The following is a 15253-nucleotide window of genomic DNA, read 5'->3' on the forward strand; positions in this document are numbered from 1 at the left end:
CATCTTAACAATTGCGTATGACAGATATTGGCTTAGTCCAGATCATTGATAAAAATCTGATTATTAGTAGATATCCAGAGAACAAAGTGTACTGGAAAGTGTGTAGAACTTTCACTGTTACAGGGAGGAAATGAGAGAGACAGTGGTGTAATGCAAAGAGTTATATTTATGAGATCAGGAGACCTGGTTTCCAGATAGGCTTTGCTTTTTTATTTTCCTATTAGGCTTTGCTCTTAACTAGCATTTTAACCACAAAGAAATTACCTCAAATGTTGGGGTCAAATGATTTTGAACTGCGGTTAGTACATCCTGTATATAACAAAAGCCCAGCGACCGAGAGACAGAATGACCGGTCGACCAGTCGCTATGACGTGCACTAAGGGGGCAGACACTCAACACAGGAGCTGCTTCCTGGTGGTCAGTGCGCTCCCTCAGTGGGAGCAGCTGCTCAGAGGGTGGGTCTGCAGCAGGCCACGCCCCCCCCCCCAGTGCATGAATCCCATGCATCGGGCCTCTAGTACTAAAATAGTTAAGATAATTAAAACACAATAGATACTTAAATCATACAGTTGTTAACTGATAATTGAAACACTTTTATTTTGCCTAATCTGATTGCTCTTTGTGATGAAAATGTTAAGCAGTTTAATCTCCCTTGTTATACAGAATGCACCAAAGGGATTTCTTTGATTTTGTCAAACATAGCACCCTGTGGAATCTGCTTGAGAATATTTTATGTGTAGGAGTGAGTTTTGTGATCACTGAAGAATTCCTTGTGAGACCTTAGCTGTTATAATTTGTATGTGTTATAATCCAAGTAGTAATATCTTATGTAGGGAACTTTGTCCCTGTGCAAAACAGTTCGACTGAATATTCTGTTAATGGTGCCCACATACATGTGGTCTTTGGGAAACATAAAATCCCACTTATTATTTGTGTAGTTTAGAATTTTAGGAATGCAGGCTATGGACCAAGTTTGAGTAGACAATACCTGATTCAGAGTATTCTGAGGATGTTGGTATATACATGTGTATGCTGCTGATTAATAACCTGATATTGGTCATCTTGAAGGAGGGTTAATTTGTAGTTTGACTCTGCCAATATTGGTGAAAAGACATGGGGTGGCCACAAACAAAACAGGTAAAAGCTCAGAGTGTAGAAGAGGCCATCTTAATGTGGAAAGACTGAATAATTTCTGTCTTTATGCAGAAGAATCTTAAAATATCAAGTGCCATTTTTGGGGTCTCCCTAACCATGTTCTTATAATTTCAACAGCTTATGGAAGTGACAGGAAAAAATCAGGATGAATGCATAGTCGCCCTACATGACTGTAATGGAGATGTGAACAAAGCTATCAATATATTGCTGGAAGGGAATTCAGACACAGTAAGATTATTAAGTATTATTCGTTGATTTGCAGTGCTAAGATTTGTTTCCAATCCCATATTGCATTTTAAACTTCACCTTATATGGGGGTGGGGATGGAGGGAATTATGGGTGCCATTCCATATTTGTTTTAAGTTCCAGAAAGAACACTAACCTGAAATGACTGTTTTTGTTATATATGGTTTCTTCATGAAGTCGTAGAATCTGAAGACTCGAAAGAGAACTTGGTCATCTACTCCAGCCTTACACAGTTTCCAAAATTCTCTGGGCCTGTGGATATTTTCACCACCTGAAAAAACTTCTCTTGGCTCCACTGCTCATGTTTCTTCATCTCAGTCGTCACCTCTTACTACTCCTTATATCTCTAGACTAACAGAAAACCAGGATTTGCTGGTATATCTATTTGCTTATGTGTGAATATTCTACAGACACATTTTTCATGACAGTTTGGCAGATATATAAAAGGATAAAAGTTTTAAAATTATTTTTGGGTGTTTTTTAGCTTAGGAAGTTTGAGGAATGTGCAGGTACACTAGAACTCATCTCTCTTCTTTTAGGAAGGATGCAACTAAAGCCATACCAGGCAGTTGCCAGCACTAATCTTTTGATTCCTATGTGGAGAGATTGCACAATATTTCATTTGTATTTTTATTTGTATTTTTATTTTTTTAAAAGCCACTGAAGTGAAAACCATGTATTTCTCAGTTGGGAAAGAGACTACAACTACAACCTTTTCCTCTTTTTAAGTCTCTGCCATCCTCTCCCCCAACTCAGGTCAAAGTTCGTAGCAGCATAACACAAAGTCCTCTGTCAGCCAGTGTTCTCTGCTGTGGGGTCAGAGTTCACAGCTCAAGTTCAGTCCGTCCGCAGAATCATGGGAGGGTGCTCGCTGTCTTCCTCCAGCCGCAGGGCGCTGGCTTCCTCCTCCAGGCACGCGCTGCCCACGGCGCCCAGCTCGTCCGTGTAGGCCAGTCTCGTGGGAGATGCAGGCGCGTGAGTGCCTTTGGCTACAGCGGTGCTGTAGGGCTGAGTTACCAAGGGGCAGTCGTGAGAGGCAGAGTCTAAGATCTCATTGGTTGTCTCCATGCTGCCATCCAACTTGTGCTGCTTCATGAGGGTGCACTCGCAGCCCTCCTGGGGGTCCAGGTTGTACATGTACAAGTACCCCTCGGAGCTCCCACCAGCAGTCGGGGGATCTTCTGAATTGTGGTCAGGGAGCAGATGTTCTTGTGGCCGCAGAAGGGCAGGCGGACTTTGGCAAAGGCCCTGCCCTGGTTGAACATCTCTGTGACCTGGGAGGGCAGGTAGCTGGTGGAGTTCAGGAGCATCTTCCCGAAGTAGCCGGTCCAGGTGGAGGGCTCCTCCTGCGGCTTTTCCTTCACAGTCTCGAGTTTGAAGATGTGCACTGTCTCTGTGTTGCTGGAGGCGGAGGGGAACATGCCATCCATGCTGAAGGCCAGCGAGCAGATGTTCACACACCTCTTAACTCCTCTCTGGAACTCAAAGAGTTTCTGTCCCTCTGGAATGGAAAACACCCTAATCACGGTCCCCTACTCGGAAGCAGTGGCGAGCTTGGTTCCACTGGCGTCGAAGGCCAGCGCGGCCAAAGGACTGTCGTGAGCGGGAATCATGTTGGCAGCTCGGAGGTTAATGGTGTCGAAGACCTGCACCTCTCCAATGGTGGCGCTGTGGGGGTAGGCCAGGTAGCAGTTGTCATTGTTGATGGACAGCGCACACAGGCCCGCCGGGTTCTGGGCGTCTCCCGGATGGTGTGCAGCACCTTCATGTCCCGAATGTTGTGGATGTACAGGGATTCCTCCAGGCACACAATGAGCTTCTGCCTGTTCAGCTTCACAGCCAGGATGGTGTTGGAGTAGCTGTAGTTGCAGATCTCCGTTCCCTTCTTAAAGTGGCAAACTTTCAGCTTCCGAGGAGCTTTGAGGCTGACGGCCACCAAGCTGCTTGAGAACAATCTTTCCACGATGCACACATCTTCAGTGTCAGTGCATTCATAGATCTGTTCCAGCTTATCCACAGAAGAAAGGGAGAAAAACTTATAAACGGACTTACTACCAACAGCTAGGGACGTGACGTCCTGGTTGAAGTTGGTGAAGAGCAGCTGGTCGGCGCCAGCCTCGCTGCTCTGACTGGCCAGGTTCATGGTGGGTGCGCGGCGGGCGGGTGGTCCCGGCCGGAGGGTCGTGCGTGGGTCGGGGTCGCGTGCACTCAGGGTCAGCGCCGGCCCCGCTCGCCGCCGGAGTCGCCGCCGTTCGCCGCCCCGGGATCAATCCTCATTTGTATTTTTAAATTGAGGAAACCACTTCCGAGCAGGTTAAAACAACTAATGACTTATTGAAAAAGGGGTACAAAGATGACCCATCAAAAAGTGCCTTCCTTGTCCAGCCAGAGTGGCTCAGTTTTTTTGAGCAGCATCCTGTGCACCGAAGGGTTGCTGGATTGATTCCTGGTCAGGGCATATACCTGAGACTGTGGACTCAGTCCCTAATCCCTGGTCAGGGCATGTACGAAAGGCAGCCAATTGATGTTTTCTCTCTCCCTTCCTCTCTCTCTCTCTCTAAAAAAAAACATGTCTTGGTTAAGGATTAAAGGGGGGAAAAAAGTGGCTTCCTTGTAAGTGTTTAGTTTTAATCATGTTCTCAGTTTTAGGGATAGGCTATATTAAAGTCAGGCTGTGTAAAAATTAACTGCCATGACAGGGTCAAATGTAAAATGAATATTTTTTTTATTTAATATGAAACAAGAAAAATTAATTTTGTAGTTAAATATTTAGGTACTTGGGAAAATCTCTCACTATTTGAATATTGCAGTATTTGTGGGTAAAATTCCATGCAAAATAACACTGGTCCACATGATAAACCACTAAATATGTCAGTTTGTTGGGAAAATATATAATGTTAAGTGTTGAAATAAAATTTTGAATAGCTTTTGTTTGCTAACAGGCATGTATTTACTGTTTTGTTTTTTAAATATGGGGAATGTGTTTACCTCATTGCTAATGGATTCAGTGTAGAATGGCTATGTTATTTTCCAAATGAACTGAAGGTCTTACCTTCCCTTTTTATAAAAATAATCAATATGAACAAATGAAATATATTCAAATTATTAATGGGAGAGCGTTTTTTTTTTTTTTTTATCATAGAGATAGGACAGGATACTACTTTTTGTTGCTTTTCCTTTACATCCAGCAGATTTCATTCTTTTCTGTGGTAACCGGGTGAATTTTTAAGTCTTAAAAGTCCGGTTTTCTCTTTGTGGTTTATTGCGTTTTAACATCTCCTCTGGGACTGAATCCAAAGGAGGTGTTCTGGATTGAATGTTACCTCAAGAATGTCTTTTTGGTTACCTCTTAAACCTAGAAATCACACAGTGGTAGCCAGATCTGGCTTGCTTTCTTCAAAGGTCAGAAAACAGCAAATTAGTGCTTGAATCTAGTCACAAAAGGTGTATGCTTGATTGGAGGTAAGGGGACTGTAGGGGAAATGCAGAAGCAGAGGGAAAGTTGTTTAGGATTATTTTGTGGTGCATCTTTACTTTCCATGCTGTCTGTAGCATGGCTAACCAGCAGCACGCAGTAGGGAGTATCTTCTGACTGAGGTAGAATTAATTGGAGGTGGGGAGGCAGGATGCTATGTAAATACTCTAGCTAGGAGCTACATTTAAAGTAAACTGTGAAAGCCTGGCCGGCGTGGCTCAGTGGTTGAGTGTTGACCTATGAACCAGGAGGTCACAGTTCAATTCCCGGTCAGGGCATATGCCCAGGTTGTGGGCTTGATCCCCAATGTGGAGCATGCAGGAGGCAGCCAATCAGTGATTCTCTCTCATCATTGAGGTTTCTATCTCTCCCTCTCCCATCCTCTCTGAAATCAAGAAAAATAAACTGTGTTTTGCGTACTCAACTGTAAACCTACTTTGCCCCATCCTGTATATGGTATGATTTGATTTGGTATCACCATTAGAGGAGAGATGGAGAAGGGAGGTTTTATAAATAAATCATTGACTTCTCATTAGAATAGGTCTTTGAGGTTTAAATTTCACGTACTTAAAAAAAACTAAACCAAAATTTTGTCTATTAAAATTTTTTTGATGGTTAGTTTGAGTAACTGAATAGGGAAAGTTGTATTCGTGAGAGTTTAGGGCATCATTTTATGTATCTTTGTAATCTTTGAGCTAATCTATATATTTAATAGACTTAAGCCCTACTACTGACATAGGTGAGGATGGCATAGAGTGGGAAACTGGGGAAATGACATTTACTTTACTCACAAATCAGCATAGAAAAAAGCCTTTTTGGTGGTAGAACAACATAGAGTATGTTGTCAATTCACCTAGTTGCTGTAATCTTTTGTGCTCTATATAGCAAAGGAGTTTAGCAAGAGGTTGCTGTCTTTAGCATTGGAAAATAGAATTATATGGAAAAGAATTAAAATGGTAGCAAGCAAGCTACAAGGCATGGGTAATTAGGTTTGGAAGATACATGCACACATTCTTAGTAATTGTACACTCTTTGACAATTCTTATCTTCGGTAGACTTCATGGGAGACTGTAGGGGGGAAGAAGAAGAATTTTGGAAAAGAAAGTTCAGAAAACAAAGAGAATAGAGAGAAGAGAAGTGAGAGAGAAGTGAGTCGTGGACGTGGAAACAACAACCGGAAAGGAAGAGGTGGCAATCGTGGGAGAGAGTGTAAGTATAGACCTTTCTCCTGAACTTTTTATGATGGAAATTTTCATGCAAGTTGAGTGGTCCAAAGAATGTCCATAAATCCACTCCCTCAATGCTCCATTTGTTATAATTAACATTTAGATTCTAATGAACTACTTAGTTAATTTAGTAATTGATGCAATTTCATATCAGCATTGACCAGGGCTGTAGTTAGTTAATTATGTTTTGTGTGTTTTGACTGCCTTCTGTCCTGGCCGGTATGGCTCAGTTGGTTGAGCATCATCCCCTGCACCGAAAGGTCCCTGGTTCAACTCCTGATCAGGGTACATGCCTGGGTTACAGGTGCAATCTCCAGTGGGGAGCAGGTGATCAACGTTTCTCTCATCGATGTTTTACTCTCTCTCCCTCTTCCTTCCTCTCTCTCTAAAATCAATAAAAACATAAAAAAAAAAAGACTGCCTTCTGTTTTGAATCAAGTACATCCTCTAATTTTAAAGGAGAATTTTCATTCACTGATAGATGAAGCTCTTTATTCTTCCTCATGGTATAGGCCCGTGGTCGGCAAACTGCAGCTTGCGAGCCACATGCGGCCCTTTGGCCCCTTGAGTGTGGCTCTTCTAAGGCTGAGGAGTACGCTAATTAAGTTAATAACAATGTACCTACCTATATAGTTTAAGTTTAAAAAATTTGGCTCAAAAGAAATTTCAGTTGTTGTACTGTTGATATTTGGCTCTGTTGACTAATGAGTTTGCTGACCACTGGTATAGGCAAAGGTTAAAATAAATAGAAAGTTGTTGAATAGGGAAGATTTTTCTCAGTACTTGCCATTCGACCCAGGAACAACAACCTGGTGTATAGATACACCAAAGTAGCTAAATTATGAATGAATAAAATGTAAATATTAAACATCACGTTAGAGACTTTTTATAAATCTTCTCTTGAGGATATGTTTATTGATAGAGGAAAGGAGAGTTGGTGGGGAGGGGAGAGAGAGAGAAAGAGAAAGAGAAACATCGATGTGAGAAACAGATCAGTTGCCTGCTGTACACATCTTGAACGGGGATCAAACCTGAAACCTAGGTATGCGCACTGTCTAGGAATTGGACCATGCAGCCTTTTGGCATACAGGACAACACTCCAACCACCTGAGCCACTCGGCCAGGGCTCACCTTAGAGACTTTTGCTAGTTTATTCCATGGGTATTTACTGAGTACCTGCTGTGTACTCAGTACTCTTATAGGCATACAGCAATAGATGATGGTACAGACATTTTTGCCCTCCTAAAACTTACCTTTTAATGGAGGTAGAGTTAGATGTAACAATAAAAAGGAAAAGTAATATTTTCTATTAATATATATTGGTGTTATGTAGAAATTATGCTGTGGATAAAAACAAAGAACAGAGAGATTGGGATTATAAAGAGAGATGTGGTAAATTTAAATGGAGTGGCACCTTCATGAGAATTCATAGGAATTAATCTCTGAAAGAGACAGGAGCAAGCTATGCCAATATCACTCATAAAATTTCTATATTATATAGAATCATTAATGCCAATATAGGTATGAGGAGAAGAAAAGACTGTATGGCATCTTCTGGACAGTGTCCTGTAAAAACCTCTCTCTAACATTAATTTCTTCAATAACAGTATTTCCTTGATGGTGTTGTTTTGCTATCCTATGCCCTTCCAGACCTTAAACCTAACTAGTCAGCAAATGTGTGGTGTATTACATAGTTGAATAACAAAGGTGGCTTTTTAAAAAAATTCATATTTTATTGATTTTTTACAGAGAGGAAGGGAGAGGGATAGAGAGTTAGAAACATCGATGAGAGAGAAACATCGATCAGCTGCCTCCTGCACACCCCCCACCAGGGATGTGCCTGCAACCAAGGACCATGCCCTTGACCGGAATCGAACCTGAGACCTTTTAGTCCGCAGGCCGATGCTCTGTCCACTGAGCCAAACCGGTTAGGGCAACAAAGGTGGCTTTTTGAAACAAACTTATTTTAGGGGAGGGCAAGTCCAAATAGAAGAAATAAAAAGTGGTATGTCATTTTAATTTATTTTTAGAATTGTTACCTATAAATTAATAAGGAAGATGTGCTATTACCCAGTTTTTGAGACACTTTTGTATTTTAAAAATATGTATTTTCATTGATCTCAGAGAGGGAGAGGCAGAGAGAGATAGAAGCATCAATGATGACAGAGAACCACCAATCGGCTGCCTCCTGCACGCCCCACACTGGGGATCGAACTCACAACTTTGGCATGTGCCCTCGACCAGAATCGAACCCAGGACCCTTCAGTCCGAAGGCCGATGCTTTATCCACTGAGACAAATCAGCTAGGGCGAGCCACTTTTGTTTTTCTTCTTTTTAAAAAACCCTTTGGTTATATTTTAGCCTTTTAAAAAAAGTCTTTTTGTTCTTGCTTTTAATAGCTGTCTGGTATGATTATGTATGAGGTCCTCTTTTATTTCTTAGTTAGAGGTGAAGAGAATGGAATTGATTGCAATCAAGGGGACAAGCCTTCAGACCGTGGCAAGCGAGCCCGTGGTAGAGGTAAGATAGAATAAGGGGGACCAGAGATGCCTGTGATCCAAAGGAGGAGGCAGACTGTTTGCTGTACTGGTCTCTAAGACATGACAGTGTACTCTGAAAGAATGGTTCATCTTCTGAAATCTTTTGATTTCATTTACTGATGTTTAAGAATGAAGTGTTTTGATTATGTAATTTTGGTTGTTTTCAAATGAGCTGTGAAGACCCTTTATATGAATAATGTAAAATTTGAAGTTCTGCCCTGGCCCATGTTTCTCAGTGTTTAGAGCAGGGGTGGGCAAACTTTTTGACTCGAGGGCCACAATGGGTTCTTAAACTGGACCGGAGGGCCGGAACAAAAGCATGGATGGAGTGTTTGTGTGAACTAATATAAATTCAAAGTAAACATCATTACATAAAAGGGTACGGTCTTTTTTTTTGTTTGTTTTATTCATTTCAAACGGGCCGTAGTTTGCCCACGGCTGGTTTAGAGCATTGATCCTGTAATGTGCACGGAAGAGTCCCCAGTTTGATTCCTAGTCAAAGGCATGTGCCTGGATTGCCAGTTCACTCCCTGCCCCCGGTGGGGCACATGCGGGAGCAAACAATAGGTGTTTGATATCTCCCTCTCTCCCTCCCTCCCTCCCTCCCTCTCTATCTAAAAAAATAAATGGGAAAAATATGCTCAGGAGAGGATAACAACAAAAATTAGAAGTTTTGACCAAAATGTTATTATAAATTCTCTTATGTTGGACTTTAGGAAATGTGTTTTATCTACTAGCTTTTTTTTTTAATCCTCACCCAAGGATATGTTTTTACTAGAGGCCCGAAGCACGAATTTCTGCAAGGGGCTCGGCTCTCGCAGCCCCTCGCAGCCTCGGCCGGCCCTTGCAGCCCCGGCTGGCCCTTGCAGCCCCGGGTGGCCCTCAGAGCCCCTAACAGCCCCAGCCGGCCATAGCAGCCTTGGCTTTGTCTGGAAGGTCGTCTGGATAGTTGTTCTGCTGTTTGGTCTAATTAGCATATTAGCTCTTTATTATATAGGATAGGATTGATTCTTAGAGAGAGGAAGGGGGAGAGAAAAACATCAATGTGCGAGAGAAACTCAATCAGTTGCTTCCCATACATGCCCAAATTGGAGATCGAACCCGAAACCTAGACATATGCCCTGACCAGGTTCTACCCCCACAGCCTTCTTGGTGTACAGGATGATGCTCCAACCAACTGTGCCACCCAGCCAGAGCTACCCACTGGCTTTAAAATTAAAGTTATTGGCCCATTGATTATCTTCTCTTCTCCCTTTTTTGTTAGTATCATTTCTCACCATTTTTATTTATTTATTTTTTTGTAAATATATTTTATTGATTTTTTTACAGAGAGGAAGGGAGAGAAAGAGTTAGAAACATCGATGAGAGAGAAACATCGATCAGCTGCCTCCTGCACATCTCCTACTGGGGATGTTCCCGCAACCCAGGTACATGCCCTTGACCGGAATCGAACCTGGGACCTTTCAGTCCGCAGGCCGACGCTCTATCCACTGAGCCAAACCGGTTTCGGCCATTTCTCACCATTTTTATTTATTTATTTATTTATTTATTTATTTATTTATATTTTAATCCTCACCCAAAGATATTTTTCCATTGATTTTTAGAGAGAGTAGAAGAGAGGGGGAAAAACAGAGAGAAATATCTGTGTGAAAGAAACACATCGATTGGTTGCCTCCTGCATGAACCCTAACCAGGGCCTTGGGTTGGGGAGGAGCTTGCAACTGAGGTACGTGCCCTTGACCGGAATCGAACCCAGGACCCTTTGGTCTGCAGGCCAACGCTCTATCTACTGAGCCAAACCAGTTAGGGCTCTTACCATTTATTAATTTGGGATATTATGCTACTTTAGGAATGTAGTTTCATCTTGGCCTGGTGGCTCATTTGGGAGGAGCAACTAAAATTATTCTGAAATGCAGGAAAGAGATAAGCAGAGAGGAGTTTACTGTTTTATAGAGAACTAGGGGCCCAGCACGCGAAATCATGCAAGACCCAGGACCCGGAGTCCCTTGGCAGCTGCCGCGGGAGGCAGGACCCAGAAACCCACCCGTGCCTCTGGTCTAGTTCTCCAGAGTCAAGTTCCCACCCAGCCCCGCCCCGCCCACCCCGAGCATGCAGCCTCCTGTGATCAGTTGTTATGGCATGATGGTGTGATGACCACAGGCTTTTTATTTATTTATTTATTTATTTATTTATTTATTTATTTATTTATTTATTTTTGACCACAGGCTTTTTATATAATAGATAGTGTATAGGTGATATGTTTTATAGTCTACATCAGTATATTTAAAATTTTTTCAGGTATTTTAGACTTGATATGACATAGGCCTTTATTTCCTATCTTCTTTCATCATTTTTTTTTTGTTTTTTCCAGTGTATATTGTTTTAAAAGTAAACCACCTCTTTATTTCTTGGTCTTGGCATATTTAGGAATTACAAAATAATATAAAATTTAGAGAGACTCATTTTTATTGGCCCTTTTATTTAACTTTGTATTGAATGTGCTTTTTTTATAAAAAGATACTACAATACTTTTCATATGGGCCATCTGACTTTCTTTGCTATACCAGAATGTGTTTATGGATTAGAAATGACACTCTCATCTTAAAGGTTAGATTACATGATAGTTATTTTTAAGTTATAAAAATAAGTGAGAAGTTATAGTCAGGTCACTCCCCTACTCTTTTTATTCATATAAATTTATCTTATTTATTGGTGCTGGCTTGCAGGATGTGCATGTTGTTTATGTCTTGTCTTTAATGAGATTGAGTCAGGTAAGGTAGTGAATACTACTTGAGGTTGTCGGCAGGTGGTTTCTTTCTGAATGGAAGAAAGATAATGCTGTGGAAAAGGCAACAATAATTACTCCATAACCCAGTGGTCGGCAAACTGCGGCTCGCGAGCCACATGCGGCTCTTTGGCCCTTGAGTGTGGCTCTTCCACAAAATACCACGTGCGGGTGCGCATGTACAGTGCGATTGAAACTTCATGGCCCATGCGCAGAAGTCGGTATTTTGTGGAAGAGCCACACTCAAGGGGCCAAAGAGCCTCATGTGGCTTGCAAGCCGCAGTTTGCCGATCACTGCCCTAACCTTTTCCACTCCTTTACCTTACTTATGCCACTTGTTTTATTTTAAGCAACCCAAATTAATATATCTACTTTTAAAACTAATATATGAATGTAGCTGTATAATATAATTGAAATGTGATTATTGATTACCAACTATGTGCTAGCATTCTACTTTTAATTTCTGAATCCTTTGCAGTGGCATCTTGGGTCCTGGTACAAAAAGTATTTGACAAAATGCAGTGTTCAAAAATCAGTAACTGAATAGCTAGGCTATTTCCTGGAATTGAATAGTGATTATTGTGCCTCCAAATATAAGAGTTTAATCCATGAAAAAATTCCACATTTATGGAATTTGGGTTACATGTTAGTAGCAACAACTAATATTTACCTATTGTATTTTTGAAGATATTGCTGTGAATATGACATACTCCTTTATGTCCTGGTTGGGGAAGGAGGACAGACAAGTAAAAGCGCTTCTCAATTTATTTAAGAAAATGATTGGCGATGTGATTTACTGTCAATAGTTGTCTTACAACTGTCACCCTTTAGTTTAAGTGGTCTGGGGAGGTCTCTGAGGAGGTGGGATTTAAGCTGAGGAGGAGGAAAGCTATGTGAAAATCTGGGTAGGAACATTCTGTGAGAAAGGAACAGCTAATGAAAACATGGAAAACAACTTGGATTTTTTCACAGAATAAAAACTTATTTGAATATGAAATATGCAGGTAAGTGCTCAGAGTGTGGTTTTAACATTTTATTTTGAAATAAAAAATACAATTTTGCATAATGTTCATCTAGATTCCCCAAATTTCAGTATTTTACATTTGCTTTTATTATTTTCTCTCTGTATGTACATATTGTTTTTTTCCTGAAACCTTTGAATATAAATTCAGACATAATGCCATTCTATATACCCCTTAATATTTTAGTGTGTGTCTCCTAAGGAAAAAAAGATAGTCTCCTATAGAGCTATCTTAAAATGGTAAAAGTCAGAAAATTTTTACTGATGCAATCTATAGGCCTTATTCAGAAATTTTCAGTTATCTTGCTAATGTTTTTATAGCAAAATGAAAATATTTTGGTTCAGGATCTAATCCAGGATCACACACTGCATCTATGTATTTATTTATTTATTTATTTAATATATTTTTATTGATTTCAGAGAGGAAGGGAGAGGGAGAGCGAGATAGAAACGTCAATAATGAGAGAGAATCCTTGATTGGCTGCCTCCTGCACGCCCCCCTACGTGGGGATCCGGGACTCTTCAGTCCACAGGCTGATACTCTGTCCACTAAGCCAAACCAGCTAGGGCAGATCACACATTGTATTTAGTTCCCATGTCTCTTTAGTGTCCTTCAATCTGGAACAGTTCATCAATCTGGAAAAGTCTTTGTCTTTCATGGTCTTGATGCTTTTGAAGCATATGGACTCTTGTAGAGTGTTCTTCAATACCAATCAGAAGTTTCTTCTTGATAAGTTTCATCTATTTTGGGTAGATACCACAAAGTGATGATAACTGTAACATGATATAATGATAGAGGTTTATCCCATTACTAGTGTTGTTAACTTTTATTTAGGTAGGTGCATTTTGCCAAGTTTCTCCTATGTAAAGTTACTATGCCCCACTTAAGTATTTTTTTTTCTTTCAATTTTTATTTTTATTTTTATTTTATTTTATTTTTTTATTGCTATTGAAACTTTATTTTTATTTATTTATTTTTTTATTGCTTAAAGTATTACAAAGGGTATTACATATGTGTCCTTTTTTGCCCCCAGCCCTTGACAGTCCCCTAGCCTCCCCTATCCCCCAGTGTCTTATGTCCATTGGTTATACTTATATGCATGCATACAAGTCCTTTGGTTGATCTTTTACCCCCCTCCCTCCTGCCCCCCAACCCTCCCCGGCCTTCCCGCTGCAGTTTGACAATCTGTTTGAGGCAGCTCTGCCTCTGTATCTATTATTGTTCAAAAGTTTATTATGGTCTCTATTATCCATGAATGAGTGAGATCATGTGGTATTTTTCCTTCATTGACTGGCTTATTTCACTTAGCATAATGCTCTCCAGTTCCATCCATGCCATTGCAAATAGTAAGAGTTCCTTCCTTTTTACAGCAGCATAGTATTCCTTCATGTAGATGTACTACAGTTTTCTAATCCATTCATCTACTGATGGGCACTTAGGCTGTTTCCAGATCTTAGCTATGGTGAATTGTGCTGCTATGAACATAGGGGTGCATATATCCTTTCTGATTGGTGTTTCTGGTTTCTTGGGATATATTCCTAGAAGTGGGATCACAGGGTCAAATGGGAGTTCCATTTTCAGTTTTTTGAGGAAACTCCATACTGTCTTCCATATGGCTGCACCAGTCTGCATTCCCACCAGCAGTGCACAAGTGTTCCTTTTTCTCCACATCCTCTCCAGCACTTGTCGTTTGTTGATTTGTTGATGATAGCCAGTCTGACAGGTGTGAGATGGTACCTCATTGTTGTTTTGATTTGCATCTCTCGGATGATTAGTGACTTTGAGCATGTTTTCATATGTCTCTTGGCTTTCTGAATGTCCTCTTTTGAAAGGTGTCTATTTAGGTCCTTTGCCCATTTTTTGATTGGATTGTTTATCTTCCTTTTGTTAAGTTGTATGAGTTCCCTATAAATTTTGGAGATTAGGCCCTTATCAGATATGACATTGGCAAATATGTTTTCCCACACAGTGGGTTTTCTCGTTGTTTTGTTGATTGTTTCTTTTGCTGTGCAGAAGCTTTTTATTTTGATGTAGTCCCATTTGTTCATTTTCTCTTTAGTTTCAAGTGCCCTACGAGCAGTATCAGTGAAGAAATTGCTTTGGCATATGTCTGAGATTTTGTTGCCTTTGTATTCTTCTAGAATTTTTATGGTTTCCTGTCGTACATTTAAGTCCTTTATCCATTTTGAGTTTATTTTTGTGTGTGGTGTAAGTTGGTGGTCTAGTTTCATTTTCTTGGATATATCTGTCCAATTTTCCCAACACCATTTATTGAAGAGACTATCTTGGCTCCATTGTATGTTCTTGCCTCCTTTGTCAAATATTAATTGAGCATATTGGTTCGGGCCGCCACTTAAGTATTTTTTGGTGGGCAGTACTTGGAGACTTTGTAAATATTACTTTTTTTTTTTTATCAGACTTTCATTCACTAGTATTACAACTTGTGAATTTCCTGAAACAATTATTTTGACACATTTATAATCAGACTTCTTTGCTAAGTTAAAGCTAATATATGGGATATAAGGGTGGATTCTAAGCTTTCTTCCTCACTGAATTCCAGGGGTGTTTTGCTGCTGTCATTTGTCTAATTTAAGCTGCTTTAGGACTGGGGAAAGTGTATTCCTATTTCTCTGAGAATATAATACCCTGACTCAGGGACAGATAGGCACAGTTTGCCTGACTCCCAGGTCTCTAAGCCCGAGGGATGCCCTGCTTTGTAATGGGTCGAACAGGTCTCTGGGCATGGGGACAACTCATAGCAACCATATTAATCATTGAACCAACCCTGAATATTGGGGAACTTA

General features: G+C 40.7%; 2 protein-coding genes across 2 annotated transcripts in view; one reads left to right on the forward strand and one right to left on the reverse strand.

Moving 5' to 3' along the window:
* Window positions 1-15253, forward strand: part of UBAP2 (ubiquitin associated protein 2) — a 120605-nt gene that overhangs the window by 51140 nt on the left and 54212 nt on the right. The window contains exons 5-7 of the mRNA XM_036330566.1: window positions 1273-1383; window positions 5932-6085; window positions 8545-8622. Of these exons, the coding sequence (XP_036186459.1) occupies window positions 1273-1383; window positions 5932-6085; window positions 8545-8622 (343 nt within the window). The remainder of the gene's footprint in view (window positions 1-1272; window positions 1384-5931; window positions 6086-8544; window positions 8623-15253) is intronic.
* LOC118667386 (WD repeat domain phosphoinositide-interacting protein 2-like) lies at window positions 2055-3568 on the reverse strand. Its single transcript, XM_036330572.1, is given in 3 exon segments — window positions 2055-2555; window positions 2558-3136; window positions 3139-3568. Coding segments are annotated over 3 exon segments (1302 nt in total). The 5' UTR covers window positions 3545-3568; the 3' UTR covers window positions 2055-2238.

This window comes from Myotis myotis, unplaced genomic scaffold (genome assembly GCF_014108235.1).
Source record: "Myotis myotis isolate mMyoMyo1 unplaced genomic scaffold, mMyoMyo1.p scaffold_m19_p_12, whole genome shotgun sequence".
In the NCBI taxonomy this organism is placed as follows: Eukaryota; Metazoa; Chordata; class Mammalia; order Chiroptera; family Vespertilionidae; genus Myotis; species Myotis myotis.